This window comes from Heteronotia binoei, chromosome 10 (assembly GCF_032191835.1).
Source record: "Heteronotia binoei isolate CCM8104 ecotype False Entrance Well chromosome 10, APGP_CSIRO_Hbin_v1, whole genome shotgun sequence".
Lineage (NCBI taxonomy): Eukaryota > Metazoa > Chordata > Lepidosauria > Squamata > Gekkonidae > Heteronotia > Heteronotia binoei.
The window spans coordinates 82,392,246-82,407,176 of NC_083232.1; the positions used below are offsets into that span (position 1 = coordinate 82,392,246).

Below are 14,931 nucleotides of genomic sequence, written 5' to 3' on the forward strand. Positions count from 1 at the left end.
AAACATGACTTTGTTAGTCTTGTGGTGCTTTACAAAGAAGCTACAGGATATCCTGAATTTCATTAAACTGAATGCAGTTTTGTTACTGATTTTTTTTTTCTATAGGGGAAATGGTGGCATTAAAGAAGGTACGACTAGATAATGAGAAAGAAGGCTTTCCAATTACAGCTATTCGGGAGATTAAGATTCTTCGGCAACTTACTCACCAAAGTATAATAAATATGAAGGAAATAGTGACTGATAAGGAAGATGCTTTAGATTTCAAGAAAGACAAAGGTATGCTCACGAGCATTTTTTGGTATGTGTGTGGGGTGGTCTTTTAATGCTTTTATTTCACTTTAAATGTATATGAGCTGATAAAGCAGCAGCAGGCAGGGGTACGCTGTCAGGCAGCAGTTGGAATGCTTCCTTGTAGCAGGAACGTGTTAATGTCAGTCTCACCAAAACGGTTGATCTTCACAGTAGCTTTGCCCCTGCCTTTTGTGATAAAGGACAGTGTGACACCATTCTTGAGCTGCTCATGAAACTTACGTTAATGTAGCTTGTCTACTTTTCATGCTGCACAGATTTTCATGTTTTTGGGCTATGGGAAAGAGCTATCAGTCTTTTCTTCACTTGCTATAAAAAATTCTTCACTTGCCATAAAAATCTCTTCTTAGTCACAAAAAGCAAGGCTGTGGCATCATGATGATCCCAGGATTACCCATATGAGAATGCTGTCCTGTCATAATTCCATAATTAATTAGGGGAGGGATGGTGGCTCAGTGGTAGAGCATCTGCTTGGGAAGCAGAAGGTCCCAGGTTCAATCCCTGGCATCTCCAAAAAAAGGTCCAGGCAAATAGGTGTGAAAAACCTCAGCTTGAGAACCTGGAGAGCCGCTGCCAGTCTGAGAAGACAATACTGACTTTGATGGACCAAGGGTCTGATTCAGTATAAGGCAGCTTCATATGTTCAGTCTTGTCTAGAACAACATCATGGGGAAATCCTTGGGGATTTCACTAGTATTGAGATAAGATCTAACCTGGGTGTGACTGTACCAATTGTGCGTCTCAGGACTAAAATCTTTACATTTTTTTCTGTGGGTTGCCATGTCTGTGTAATGGCTTATGAATTTGCTTGTTGGTCTGGCTGTCCTGTATGGCCCTTTGTGGCAGACTATCAAAAGTTAATGCCTCACAGAGTTAGAGAACCTTTGAGTGACAGGCTGCTCAGACTGATTTCATTGGATAGCGGCAGTTAAGAAAAGAGAGAGTTGGGAACTAACTGTAGAAGACAGTTCAGCACTGACTTAGGAGGGGATCAATGGAGAGACCTCCCATTCAAGCTGGAAAAGGGACAGAGCTTCTAGTCTAGAGAACTAATTCCCTGCCCAGCGAAAAGGAGAATTGCTTTAAAGAGAGGAGTGAACCTTGGTTTATGTAGAGAGAAGGATTTTGGGGTACTTGGTTGTGCATCCCTGCCTTCTAAAACTTGAAGTGTCAGTAGAACTCATGAACTTACATTGGAGTTTTTAAACAGATACTGAAAATAAAGTCTCTCTCCTCAAAGATTCAAAGACCTTGTGAAAAGCTAAAATACATACTTGAAGGCAACAAATTATCTGGAGTTTGTTTAATTACTGTTACCTCCGTTATCATCCATTCACTTTAGACATCTTGACTCTGATTCCACCTAACCTTTTCCTCACCAAGTCAAATAAAATGTTATTTTTTGAACTTTTAAGAGCCTTTCATGTGGCATTTCAAAAGAGTATTAGAAGGTGATTTTGTCTCTTCCCTCAAATTCCTCAGCTGGACCATCACCAGAAGATTTAATAATGTGGCAGGGTGGGACAGCCATAAGAAGAATATAGACATTGGGGCTGCTCAGCAAGAAAGAAAGAAGAAACAGAGGGAGGGAAGAGGGCGAGATTGCCATACCCTCACATCTTGAGAAACTAATTGTTGAGAGATTGGGGGAGGCGGCTCTGTTGGATTTGCCTCTATTACTGTTTGGAAGATTAAATTGATTTGTCCAGTGTTGAAGGGAGGGAACAGCCATTAATGACATATGATAGGATTCATATGACCTTATGAAACCTTAGTTTGGAAGATGCCATTAGAGAATTGGAAGGAGTGAATAGTGAACTGCAGGGAGAGGAGGCCAACGTATATTTGGATTATAGTTAGGGCAATAGGAGTACCACTACTGTATTAACCCATTCTTTTGAGATTAGCTTTTCATTTTTGATTTGTAGCCAGAAGGAAGCCGTATTCAGAGTCAATAAGGAAAAAGGGAACAAAGGTAATAGTGAAGAGTACATCTTTCAGCGGATGACCTCTGAGTACATAGCTGTGTGCCTAGTACAGTTTTTCTATAGAATAAGCTTGGTTTGCCTGGTATTTGCTTGCAGTTTACCTGTTAATATTTAAAATATTTGTGTCACCATAATTTAAATAGCCCAAAACAGCATACAGACATGACCATAATTTGCATATCAGTTTTAAATAATGCAAGAGTCCTGTGGCGCAGAGTGGTAAAGCTGCAGTAATGCAGTCTGAACTCTCTGCTCATGACCTGAGTTCGATCCCAGCGGAAACTGGTTTCAGGTAGCCGATTCAGGTTGACTCAGCCTTCCATCCTTTCGAGGTCAGTAAAATGAGTACCCAGATTGCTGGGGGAAAGTGTAGATGACTGGGGAAGGCAATGGCAAACTACCTCGTAAAAAGTCTGCTGTGAAAACGTTGTGAAAGCAATATCACCCCAGAGTCAAAAATGACTGGTGCTTGTACAGGGGACTACCTTTGCCTTTTTTAAAAAATAATGCAGATATCACAAAACTCTCCAAGGAAGGCAGTATCTATGTTAATTGCTTGACAACAAAAGCAGTGCATTCTCAGGTTAAAAACATCACAAAAGCCAAAGCTGGTGAAAAGTTTCCCTGGCCACGGTTGCCGCCTGTTTTTCCGACAGGAGACCCAGGTCCAGGGACATCCACAAGTTATCAGTGTCCTCCTTTAGGGAAAGTGCAACCTCGTCTAGAACAGGAGATATTCTGTTTCCTGGGCAACCTTCCCCTCACCAATAGCAGCACCTCTGTTTTGTCCAGATTTAAGTTTCAACTTGCTAGTACTCATTCATTCCAAAACTGCCTCCAGGAACCTGCTCAGTTTCCACAGCCTCCCTGGCGTCTGATGGAAATGCAAGAGAGCTGAGTGTCATCTGCATATTGGTGGCAACTCATTCCATATCTCTGGATGATCTCTCTCAGTGGCTTTATGTAGATGTTGAAAAGCAGGGAGGGGTCAAGATGGAACTTTGTGGTACCCCTGAAGCCAAGAGGGAGGAACAGCAGCAATCTTCCATCGAGACATTTTAAAACTCACTTTTGAGGTAGGACCAGAACTACAGCAGAATAGTGTCTCTCAGCCCCAGCCCCAAAAGGCAGTCCAGAATGATACCATGATTGATGGTATCAAAAGACACAGAGAAGTCCAAAAGAATTAGCAGGGTTGCACTCTATGAAATTAGTGATGATCAACATTATCCTCTATTGTATGTATTATTTGAATGTATTATTTTCGAAGTGGTTTAATTCACATGTTCCCACTCATATGTTACGCCCTTCAATACTTCTGCGCTTCATTTTCTCAATCCATTCCACAGTATAAAAGCAAGCAAAGATGCCTACCGGAACGGAGAGAAAAACTTTTTCAAGGAGTGCCGTTGACACAGAGATTGATACAGGAAGAAATGATCTTTCAGATATGTAGGTCATGAAGGACGTTAAAGATCAAAACTAGCACCTTGAATTGAAATCAGAAGCATATCTGTTTCAGATTTCATGTTATGTGGCAGCTGGATTTCTTAAGTGAAAGTTTGGCCATATTTTGCGCCAGTTTGAAGGTTCTGAGTTATCTTCAAGAAAAGTGTTATAGGAACAGAGCTTGAAGGGGTATCCAGCGTTATCTAGTCCAACAGGAACTTCACAACACAGCAGGAAATTCACAACTATCCTCCCTACACTACCCCAGTGACCCAGGCTCTGTGCTCAGAGGAAGGCAAAAAACCTCCAGGATCCCTGGGCAAATCTGGCCTGAAGGAAAATCCCTTCCTGACCTCAAAAGGGGTTATCAGCCTTAAAAAGGTAAAGGTAATCCCCTGTGCAAGCATCAGTCGTTTCCAACTCTGGGGTGACGTTGCTTTCACAATGTTTTCACTGCAGACTTTTTATGGGGTAGTTTGCCATTGCCTTCCCCAGTCATTTACACTTTACCCCCAGCAAGCTGGGTACTCATTTTACTTACTCAGAAGGATGGAAGGCTGAGTCAACCATGAGCTACCTGAACCCAGCTTCCGCAGGGATCGAATTCAGGTTGTGAGCAGAGCTTAGACTGCAGTACTGCAGCTTACCACTCTGTGCCACGGGGCTCTTCTTTATCAGCCTTACCCTGGGCATATAAGAAAGGGCCACGTGAGCCGAGGGCTGGCTTATCCCTTCCTGCCCTCCCTCTCATGATCTGCCTAAGTTCACAGAATCACGTAGAGCATGCTGTAGTAATTCAGTTTGGGGATCAGGAAAAGCATGAATCTAGACAACTAGGTCAGCAGAAGACTTTTTTTGTATTAGTTGTAGATGAAAGAAAGTACTCCTAGCAACAACCTCAGTCTGTTTTTCCACTAAGGTTGGTCCAGCAGCATTCCCAGATTCTTTACCTTATCCATAAACGATGGAACAAAGTTTGAGTCTGATGGCACCTTTAAGTCCAACAAGATTTTATTTTGGGTACAAGCTTTTGTGTTCATGCACACTTCTTCAGATACATTGAGTCACAAGCCATTACATATAGGTAGAGAGTGAGAAGAGTATTGCCAGGAAGGGCCAATGAGAGTCAAGAAAGTGAGCAGTAAATATTGCTAAGACTGGATGAAGGCGATTGGTAAAACCTGTGAGTAGCAGCAAATTAGCATATAGTCTAATAAAGGTGTTTACAACAGATTCAGGGAAATGGCAAGTGAACCCTCTCAAGAGCCTTTGCTTTCCCAAACCAGCCTCACCTTTGTCTTTTCTGTATTCTGCTCTGTGCTGGGGGAGGCACTATTTTGCTAGATCAGTCTTGATTGGATGAATGAATGGTTGCGAGGGAGGGTTGTACTGGGTAAGTTTAGACTCTTCTCAGATTCTGATTTAGTAATTTAGCCTTTATTTATGTAGATGAATACTATTTACTATCAGTTACTATTTGTCAGTATAGGTAGTCCCACATGGGACAGTGCGTGCACAGGCCTGCCATGGAGATAACTCTGCAAAGCAGTAGAACATTATAATCTGTGAGAGCACTCCCCCCTCTTCCTGCCCAAAGTGGCCATGTGGCTGGAGGGGAGAGCAGCTGGTGCCCCAGGCCAGGCGCCCCTGCCACCCCTTGCCTCCTCAATGAAGGCGAGCTCGGTGGCAGCCGCCACAGGGATTCCAGGCTCAGCAGGTGTGCATGCATGCCGGTTCTCCATCCCTCGTGTATGTGCTTGGAAGCACAGACATGAGGGATGGAGCAACAGCGAGTGGTGAGCATGTACACTGAGGCCGGAAGCCCTGTGGCAGTTGCTGCCGAGCTGGCTATTTCCCTCACCTAACCAGCGCCCTCCCCCCAGGGCCGCGCTCCAGGCAGCTGCCTTAGGCTGACTAATGGTCATGCTGGCTCTAGGGGGGAGCAATCTCCCGTCCGTCTTTTGTTTGCTGCCATAAAGAGAAGACATCTACCAGTGAGCTCATCACCATGAATAGTTTCCTAGACTTCTAGAGTCTCTTGAGTATTTGAAGTTTAAGTTGTCTTCCTTATGGAATTATTCAAAAAATGTGCAGACCACATCATGAATATAGTCCTGTCTGATGACCACCACTCATACTCGCTATCTCTGGGGGAGCTGTACAATACAGCGACCTGTGAATTTTGTCTACAGTTCACCTCCAAAACCAGGCCAGAGAGAACCCAAAGGCTAAAAAGGCTACCCTGTGGGAGAAGGTAGTGGGAATTCAGTCTCTCTTGGCTGAGAAGTGCCTGCCTTTCCCTGAGAAAGTAGCCTCAACCTCATCTACCACATCTACTACGCTGGCCTTATGTTGGATCTGATGACTGTTTTAATGTTGAGGGCAGCTTCAGAGCCACCAGCTAAGAAGAGGAAGAAGTCCAAACATATATCTTCTTGATGCCGGTCTTCAACACTTTTTCTCTGAGGCTCCCCTCCTATTATAATTATTATTTATTAGATTTACTTAATCGCCCAATCCTGGCAAGCTGGGCTCTGAGTGATGTGACAGTGATCACTGGTTCTAACAGAGTCCTTTCCAAGAGTAAGGATACCTTTGCTCTTGATTCATATTTGCCCTAGATGAAGTTTTAGAGGTTCTGACAGAGACCTTGGAACTGACCAGACCAGAAGCTCCTCTGAGCCTTCCTTTGGATCAACCTCCATCCAGTTTTCCATGGAGATCCCAACAGATGGCCTGATTCCCGTGGTGCCTTCCCTCATGGAGCAGTGGGGCCTACAGTCTTTCTGGCAACATACTCCATGGGATCTGAGCACCACACCAGACCCTCCATGTTGAGGTCCAGCCAAGGCATTCCTCCTCTGTCAGAACACTATCATTCTTACTCCAAGGAAGTTATTGCCCATGGCTCCAACATCCAATCTGATGCACAGTCCAGCATGCCTCCAGATGTCACTGTGGGATCTGCCCTGGTATCTCCTACTGTGGACATATGCCTTAATGCAGAACAGCACTTGTGCTTGGCCAGAGCCCTTGACTTTGATGTTGTAGCTTCAGATCCTAAGCCTGTGGACCTGATACTGCCAAGTATTGCATACAGAGCAAATGGGACTGGTTGCCTTCCCTGTGCCCTAAGGACTCCTAGAGATGACAAAGAATGTTTGGGCCAAGCCAGCCTGAGCTTCTCCCACTGCACGCAAGATGGAAAACCTCTGCAGAATAAAAGAGGAAGGCTGTGAGTTCCTGATGCAACATCCACCTGCTAACTCACTGGCCGGTGAGGTGCTGTTCTCCAGATGTCATGTGGGTTCCCTTCCATCCCTGCAGGATAAAGAGGGCTGTAATTAGATGCACCAAGCAGAAAGATCTATACATCGGGGGTGATGGGGTTATGGGTCACCAACTTTCTGGCAGTGATGGGAGGATATCTGGGAGTGAATTAGCCGGTACCTGGATGTCCTCCCTGATTAAAAGAAGGCCGTGGTCTAGGTGATCCTTGCTGAAGGTCTTTATTTAGGCAAGCAGCAACTCAGTTGCATCAAGACATGTATTTGACTGCTCTGTCAGAGTCGTGACATTGAGCATTGTCTAACATGGTCACTCCTGCCTCCCAAGCATCAGCTGTCTCCACAAATACTAAAGCTAAGGTGGAGGATGTGCCTTTTGAAGGCAAAGACCTGCTCAGCAGCCAAACCAACACTGCAGATGAGGAAGAATAAATTCACTGCAAGATCTCTGGGCCTAACCATCCCTCCTATTGCCTTAGGCAATCTGAGGTACTTTCTGAGTCATGCTGGCCCATTCTGTAGACAGTATCAGAACCCACCTCTTCAGTATCAACTTCTGTGCCCCTCCCAGGCATACCAAAGCAGAAAACATCAAAATAAGCAACAGGGGGAAAAGTATGCTAGCCTTACAACAGAGCAGGCTGGGAAAAGGAAGTCATTCACATTACTTTCACAGGTTGCTGTATTGTTCACCAAGTTTTGATAACCATTTATTATAATTTGTTAACTGTTTAAACATTACTAAAGATTGTTGGGTTCTTTCTATAGCATCTAATTGTTATTTTCTGGAATTTGATTTCCCTTCTCCACATAACTGGCCTAATCCCTCAGTGAGAGTCCCTCCAGCTTTACTGGAGGACAAGTTAGCTCCCTTTTATCGAAGGGTGCAATTATAAAGATTTCTTACTGGAGGACAAGGTAGTTCCCTTTTATCAAAGGGTGCAATTATAAAGATTTCTGGGGAGTATGGTGAGGATGGTTTCTTTTCCAGATACTTTTCTTTATAAAAAAAGAAGAAAGGGGACTTAATGCCCACAGAGGTGGCAAAATTTAGAATGTTGTCTTTGCAGGACATCTTTCCCTTTTTATCACCAAGAGTATGGTTGGGGGTCTTAAAGGATGCCTATTTTCACACAGCCATACATGAGTCATGCAGGAAATTTCTTAGGTTCCAATGTGGCTCTTCATATTTTGAATACTGTGTCCTACCTTCAAATTGGCTCTGGCTCCCCATGTCTTATCAAAGTGTGCATTTGTTGTCATCTCACATCTCAGATCGCAAGGGTATATAGCGTATCTCTTCTTAGAAGACTGGCTATTTGTAGGGCCATCTGAACAAGGACTACAGTCCTCAATTTCGTTAGCATTACAAACCCTCACAGACCTTGGCCTTTTCGTTAATTTTGAAAAGTTTTGCCTTGACTCTGTCCCATGCATAGAGCTAATTGGAGTGAGGTTGGACGTGAAAAAGGCTCAAGTCTTCCTGAAGATGAAAGCATAGTTGCACTTACCTGTAACGGATGTTTGTCAAGTGGTCTTCTGTGCAGGACCACATCCCTCCCTGCCATGGGCTGCCCTGCATTCAGGGCCAGACCCGTACAGCAATGGTAGGAAGACTGAGGGAAGATTGCTCCCCCTCTCCAGTCATGGTTTGGGTGGGAAGAGCCGACTCATTGGGGGGGGAGTATTTGCAGATTAGAATGTTCTAGAGCTTTGCAGAGTTATCTCTGTGGCAGGTCTGTGCATGTGCAGTCCCATGTGTGCCTGCACCACTCAAGGAACATCAGTTACAAGTAAGTGCAACTATGTTAAACACTTATTGAAGTAACATCACTTTGCTGAAGTAATAAACCATGTTATCTAATGCTTATTATTTTTCCCCCAAAGTCTGAAAACACTGGATAGAAAGTTTTAAGAAGTTAGCATGTTGAACCGCTGTGAGAATTCAAGGTTAAAATTAATACCTAGTCCTCGTGGAAGGCTTTGGTTCACTTGCAAATCTCAGCTTAATTCCAAAGCATAAAGCTTACCATCATAGTGGTGAAGTGAATGTCTCCTACAGCTTCTGAAAGGGACTTCAGTCTTTGTTCTGTGAATAGAATTGGAACATCGTCCCTGTGAACTTTATACATTGCTTTCTTCTGCCGTCAAGTGGATTTTTGGTGGTTGTCTTGAAAGCCTGCAGCTTGGAAAGCTGCTCTGGCATCAGTCACGTAACCAACAGAGAATGCTTCGTTGCAGAGGGTTTTCCACCCCTCATTGTACCCTGGTTACTTTATTCAGGTCTCTCGGAACTCTGTTGGGGTTTGTAGTCACTCTGTTGGTGTTTGCATGGTCACTGACAATTGGATAGTCCGTAAGATGTTTTTATTCAGTAGTACTGTGAACATAAATGGAGGGGGGGAGTATAAAAGCAGTAAGTTTGTCAGGCTGTCATGAAACTGCTGCCTCTGACAGAACGTTGTGTGCTGGTAAAATAATTATGGAGATTTCTCCCTTACTTCTGCTTAGGTATGAGAAGATATACTTTGGGAAACCAGACCTCTGTCAGCAGCAGGCTCTGGGGGAAGTTAAAAATGTATCAGCTGGTCAGATTTCCTTTCTTGCTTTCTTTATGCCTCTGTTTCCTGTCAGTTAAGTCTTGATAATCATTTTAGAGAATAAATGTGAACTTAGTCTGGGTTGTTAGACTCTTTCGAGGGCTTTCAAGATCTAGTTGTATGATTTTTCTATATAATTTTGAGTATGACGGAAGAACAGAGATGCCTTTCTGCAACCAAAAATGTTCAGCAAATTAAATGTTACAAATTATAAACCCTTTTCCAAAACAGGAAAATGAAATGCCTTCAAATTGTCTGTACTCCAAGCAGGAACAACATTTTTAAACCAGCCGCTAGAACTGAAGACTCTTCTTTGTAATACCTTGTATTGAATACAAAGTGGGTACCAAAATTGGTACCAATTTGGCTTGATCCCCCTCTTTGACAGCAGAAAGTGACTTACTGATTTTTGTGGTAATTTGAACTCTAAAAGAGAGGTGCTGAACTCATCCTTTACAAGTGCTGGATCTGAAATAAATGTCACTTTGTTGGTCTGGACCATGCAGTCCATAAATTGTAAAACAAGGTACGAGAGATATAAACTTTATAAAGGTAATTTCAGATGTCAAATGGCAATAGTAGGTGAATGACAATAGTAGGCTTGATTGGATTTGGTGTGATATGCAGAGAGGTAGCTGGTGTGGAGAAATAAGCATTGGTAATAAGACAGGAAACCTAGGTCTCCGTTCCACCCAGGAGGATGCAAATAATAAATGGACTTAAGTCTGACATTAGAAACCACAACATTCAGTTGCTGACCTAAGAACAGCAGTGCTTTTACAAAGCAGTTTCAAAGAGAGATTAGAGAGACTGCTGAATTGCAATTGATAATGAAGCTCAAGGCCATCCTCCTGGACTGAACTGAGAGCTAGTTTTCCAATCTCTTTACCAATCTGTGCTATTATCATTTGGCATCTGAAAACACTCCACTCTCCAAAATATAAGGACTAGTCCAAGCATTCAAATTCCTTTCTGAAAGAAAATCAATCCAGATAGGAACAGAGAAATCCAGTCTTAAAAACAACTTTTTAGAATAAGCCAAATTAATTTCCTCAATATACACTGTACTTGTCAGAACATATCTACCCACTCTCCCTCCCTCCAAAGAAGTGTGCATGCACACAAAAGATGAAACCTTGAATAGAATATTGTTGGTCTTGAAGCTGCCATGGAAATCTTTTTCCTGCCCCTCCCTTCCTCCTGAAAAGAGGAGGAACAGCCCTGGATAAGGGAGCAGAAGCTCTGTGTGTGTGTGTGCGCACACACACATATACAATGGGGGGCTTGTCTTCGTATCTCTTCTGCAGGAAACAACCACAGAGCTCTCTGTGAGTCTGTATGTGAGAGAGGTGGGGAAGGGGAGGGAGGCAAGAATTAGGAAGCAAAGAGCCACTGAGGGAATTGGGAAAAAAGCAAGATGCAGTGTGGCTGCAATAGCAGCCCTGACAAAGGAAGCAGAAGGAAATTGCTTGGGGCCAGATTTTAGCCCTGCATGGGTCACATCTGTCTTTCTGGCTGCATGTTTGACACCCCTGTACTAAAACCTTGTGAGTCATGCTGATCCAATTCTGATTATTTTGCATTGTTTGTGAGAGGTCTTTGTTTAGCATTTGGGGATCCGTATCACAACACATTTGCGATCTGTTTTCAGTCCAAACAACCATCTTTATATGGAATACTCTTTATAGTGGAAAACCATGTTTGAAATGGTTCAGGGGTCACACTGATAGTAGCATGTTCTGTCATATTTTCAACTGTGCCTGAAAAAGACCTAACAGTGCGTGTCTGGGAGAAGTCTATTCATGATGGAGAGTGACTTGTGCCCTGAGCTGGCTAGGCATTTTTGCCTCTGCATTTCTGAAACCGTGTGCTTTGGTACTATTTGTGAGAATGAGTAATAGCAGAAAGGCAGAGATTATTGTAGTAAGTTTTGGAAGACACACAGTCTCCTTTTTGGCAGGTGCTGTGGTTGCACTGATTGCATATTTTTCATATTTTAATTTTCTTGAAATTTTTTATACTGTACTTTTCCCTTGTGGCTCATGATGTCATACAATTCCAAGACTGAAAACATACAAAATAAAATGTCTGCAGCTTTACCCACATTCGAAAAGGCTTTGCAAATAAGGCAGCTATACAGAGTCCTACTACAAACCATTCCCCCCTTCCCTTTCAGGAGGCTTGGGGACACTATAGAGGGAGAACGGATTCTAGTAGATGCCAGATGGGCTGCCTTATGCTAGCTAGAAGGTGGTAACTGGAACCATTTTTGTTGCATGAGTATATATACGAGGAAAGATGGTCCTTCTGCTGTGGAAGTATTAGACTGAGGGGCTTTAAAGATCATAACCTCACTACCTTGTATGGAATTTGGAAACAAAACTCATGGTTAGTGTAGCTGTTTTAAAATAGATGAGAGATATTCCGATCCTTTAGCTTGTAACAAAAGTTGGACTTCTGCATTTAGAACATATGGTAGTTTCCAGGTTGTCTTCCATGAGTAGCCCAATGCAGAGCATATTACTGTAGTCAAACTGCTAGGTTAAAGTATGACCTGGTCATCTGAGTTCAAAGAATGGGAAGTGCTGGCAAACTAAGCACAGCTGATAGAATACACTCTGGGCTGCTGAATTACCTTACTTTTCAAACTTGTTTATTGATTACTTCTGTTGTTTTTATCCTTGCTATGCTCTGGAGACCAGCTTTGGCCATTCGTTTTAATGCAGTATATCTATGGGCCCTGGCTTTATATATTTACACACACACACATAAAGCTTTTTGGTAGCTGGGATTTCTTTGTATATTAGGCCAGACACCCTGATGTAGGCCAGTCCTCCAAGAGCTTACAGTAGGCCCTGTAAGAAGATCCCTGTAAGCTCTTGAAGGATTGGCTGCATCAGGGGAGTGTGGCCTAATATGCAAAGAAGTTCCCGCTACAGACAGACAGAGTTAGCAATGTTATTTGATTGTAAAATCTTTTGTAAGCTGCTTTTAGAATAGTTGTTGAAGTCATAATATGATTTTTAAATACTGTTCACAATATGAACGACTGCTTTAATAATCAGGAAAAAAGTGTTCAAAACTATGATGTGCATTCCATGAAAATGTTATCTATGCTTGAGACTACTTGAGTTGTAGGACTGCTTTCTCCTTGTTTTTTATTGCATGGCTTGCAGTGTGTCTTGAAGAGCTGTACCACTGGTAACCATTATAACATGGGGGAAACTTCTCAAATCTTTATTATAGAACACACAATTAATGCATCATACAGGAGTTCAATATCTATGTTTGATTAAACTGTATGCTGGTTTTAAGACCGTAATAAACCAGTCAGTCATTCCAGCATAAGCTTTTGTGAGTCAGAGCTTACTTCATCAGTGCCATGAAGTGTCCACCCAAAATAGGTGCTTCAAGACAGGCAATAGTCCCGACTGAACCAGCATAAAAAAAAAAGTGAGGCTGAGATGGTATTCAGAATTTCTTTCTCAGTACAGATGGGAGAGGCTACATTGTTCAGGAGATGCACATGGTTGAATAAACCAGTTAAACCAAAGGTATTACTTTTTGCAATCAGTTAAAGGGTGCTGATGAAACTGATGTCCAACCTGAATGTGTGCAGTCAAGCTCTGAATACTGCAAAAAACAACAAATGTTTAGTGCGTTTGAGCAGTGTTAATTGAGTGAAATGTATTTTTGTATGAATTCTTTTTAAAATTGCCCAGGCACAGGGAATCATTAATTCATGGTCAGTGTGCAAAATGTACTGTGATGTACTCCAGAATAAACATTCATAAAACTTATTTAAATTTTCCCCAGGCGCCTTTTACCTTGTATTTGAATACATGGATCATGACCTGATGGGGCTCCTGGAATCTGGTTTGGTTCATTTTGATGAAAATCATATAAAATCCTTCATGAGACAGTTGATGGAAGGCTTGGATTATTGCCATAAGAAGAATTTCTTACACAGAGATATTAAATGTTCCAATATCTTACTAAACAACAGGTACGTATCCAGATTTAGCAATTCACAATCAGCTAGATAAATAATGGGCCAGTTCACATCTGATTTGTAATAGCCAGATTTCAGTTGCCTGAGTTGGCACTTCCTTGAAGTCTGCTTCACGGGTTAGACTTTCCTGCACAGAGCTCAGTCCCTCTGTCTGAAAGAGTATATTGTTTAAGTATACTTTTTAATATTGGAAGAGTAGTTCATCTGATCTCTGTTGCCAGTAGGACACTGATACAGCAGCTGATATGAACATACTTTTCAACACATTATATTGTTGTAGGAAACCAACATTTGAATTGGCCCTTATTGCAGACTAGTAAAATTACTTTCAGTTTGACTTATGTAATGTTTTGTGACATTTTTATATGAAATGCTGTTGTATCTATCTGTTGAGTGATATGAAACAGTTGCAGAAACTGGGAACGGGTTATTTTAGTAGTTTTTGTTCAAATCAAAGTACACAATCTAACAGTGAGCAGACAAAATAATACATGTAGTTTCATGTAATGGCGTTGGGAGGAGGCTCATGGGTCAGGCTGTTTGCATCTGTGTTGATATACCAATACAGTTGTTGTGTGTATCTGTGTTGATATACCAATACAGTTGTTGCATTTTGCTGTCAAGTCACAGCTGACTTACAGTGATCCCATAAGGTTTTCAAGGAAAGAGATGTTCAGAGGTGGTTTGCCATTGCCTGTCTCTACATATCAACCCTAGTATTTCTTGGTGGTCTCCCTTCGAAATACTAACCCTGCTGGTTTCTGAGATCTGACAAGATCAGGCTGGCCTGGGCTGTCCAGGTCAGGGCTATAGCAATACAGCTTGCCTGAGGATCAGTGCATTGATCATGACAGCTAAATGGAACCTCTCCATTCAGCAGCAGTATATCTCGAATGCCAGATGCAGGAGACAAACCATGGGAGAAGAGTGTTCATCCCATGTTTGTAGACCTACTGAACTACGCAGCTCTCGTTTTGATTCAGGAAAGTAGTTCTCACATTCTTCTTTTAGGTTCAGTTGCATACAGTGTTCAAGATATGCACAAGTTTGGTGTGCAGGAGGGGAGCCTCCTCTAGCGCATATGTAATGTTAACTGACTGGCTCTTGCCACTCTCTTCTACAAAGCTGGGAGCCTTGCTCAGAGTCTAATGGAGAAGAGACTTGTAAGAACCAACCCAATCCGGTGTGCATGTAAAGCATGCCTGTGCACTGTCCAGTAGCCAAAAGACTGCCTGCTTCTGCATATGTACCTGCTTGGGCATTTGGCAGTGCAGCAGAGAACTTCT

At 42.6% G+C, this 14,931-nt stretch overlaps 1 protein-coding gene across 1 annotated transcript in view; it reads left to right on the top strand.

The window, feature by feature from the left end:
* Positions 1-14,931, top strand: part of CDK13 (cyclin dependent kinase 13) — a 52,200-nt gene that overhangs the window by 22,985 nt on the left and 14,284 nt on the right. Inside the window, exons 5-6 of the mRNA XM_060247663.1 lie at positions 106-276; positions 13,450-13,639. Coding sequence (XP_060103646.1) covers positions 106-276; positions 13,450-13,639 — 361 coding nt within the window. The remainder of the gene's footprint in view (positions 1-105; positions 277-13,449; positions 13,640-14,931) is intronic.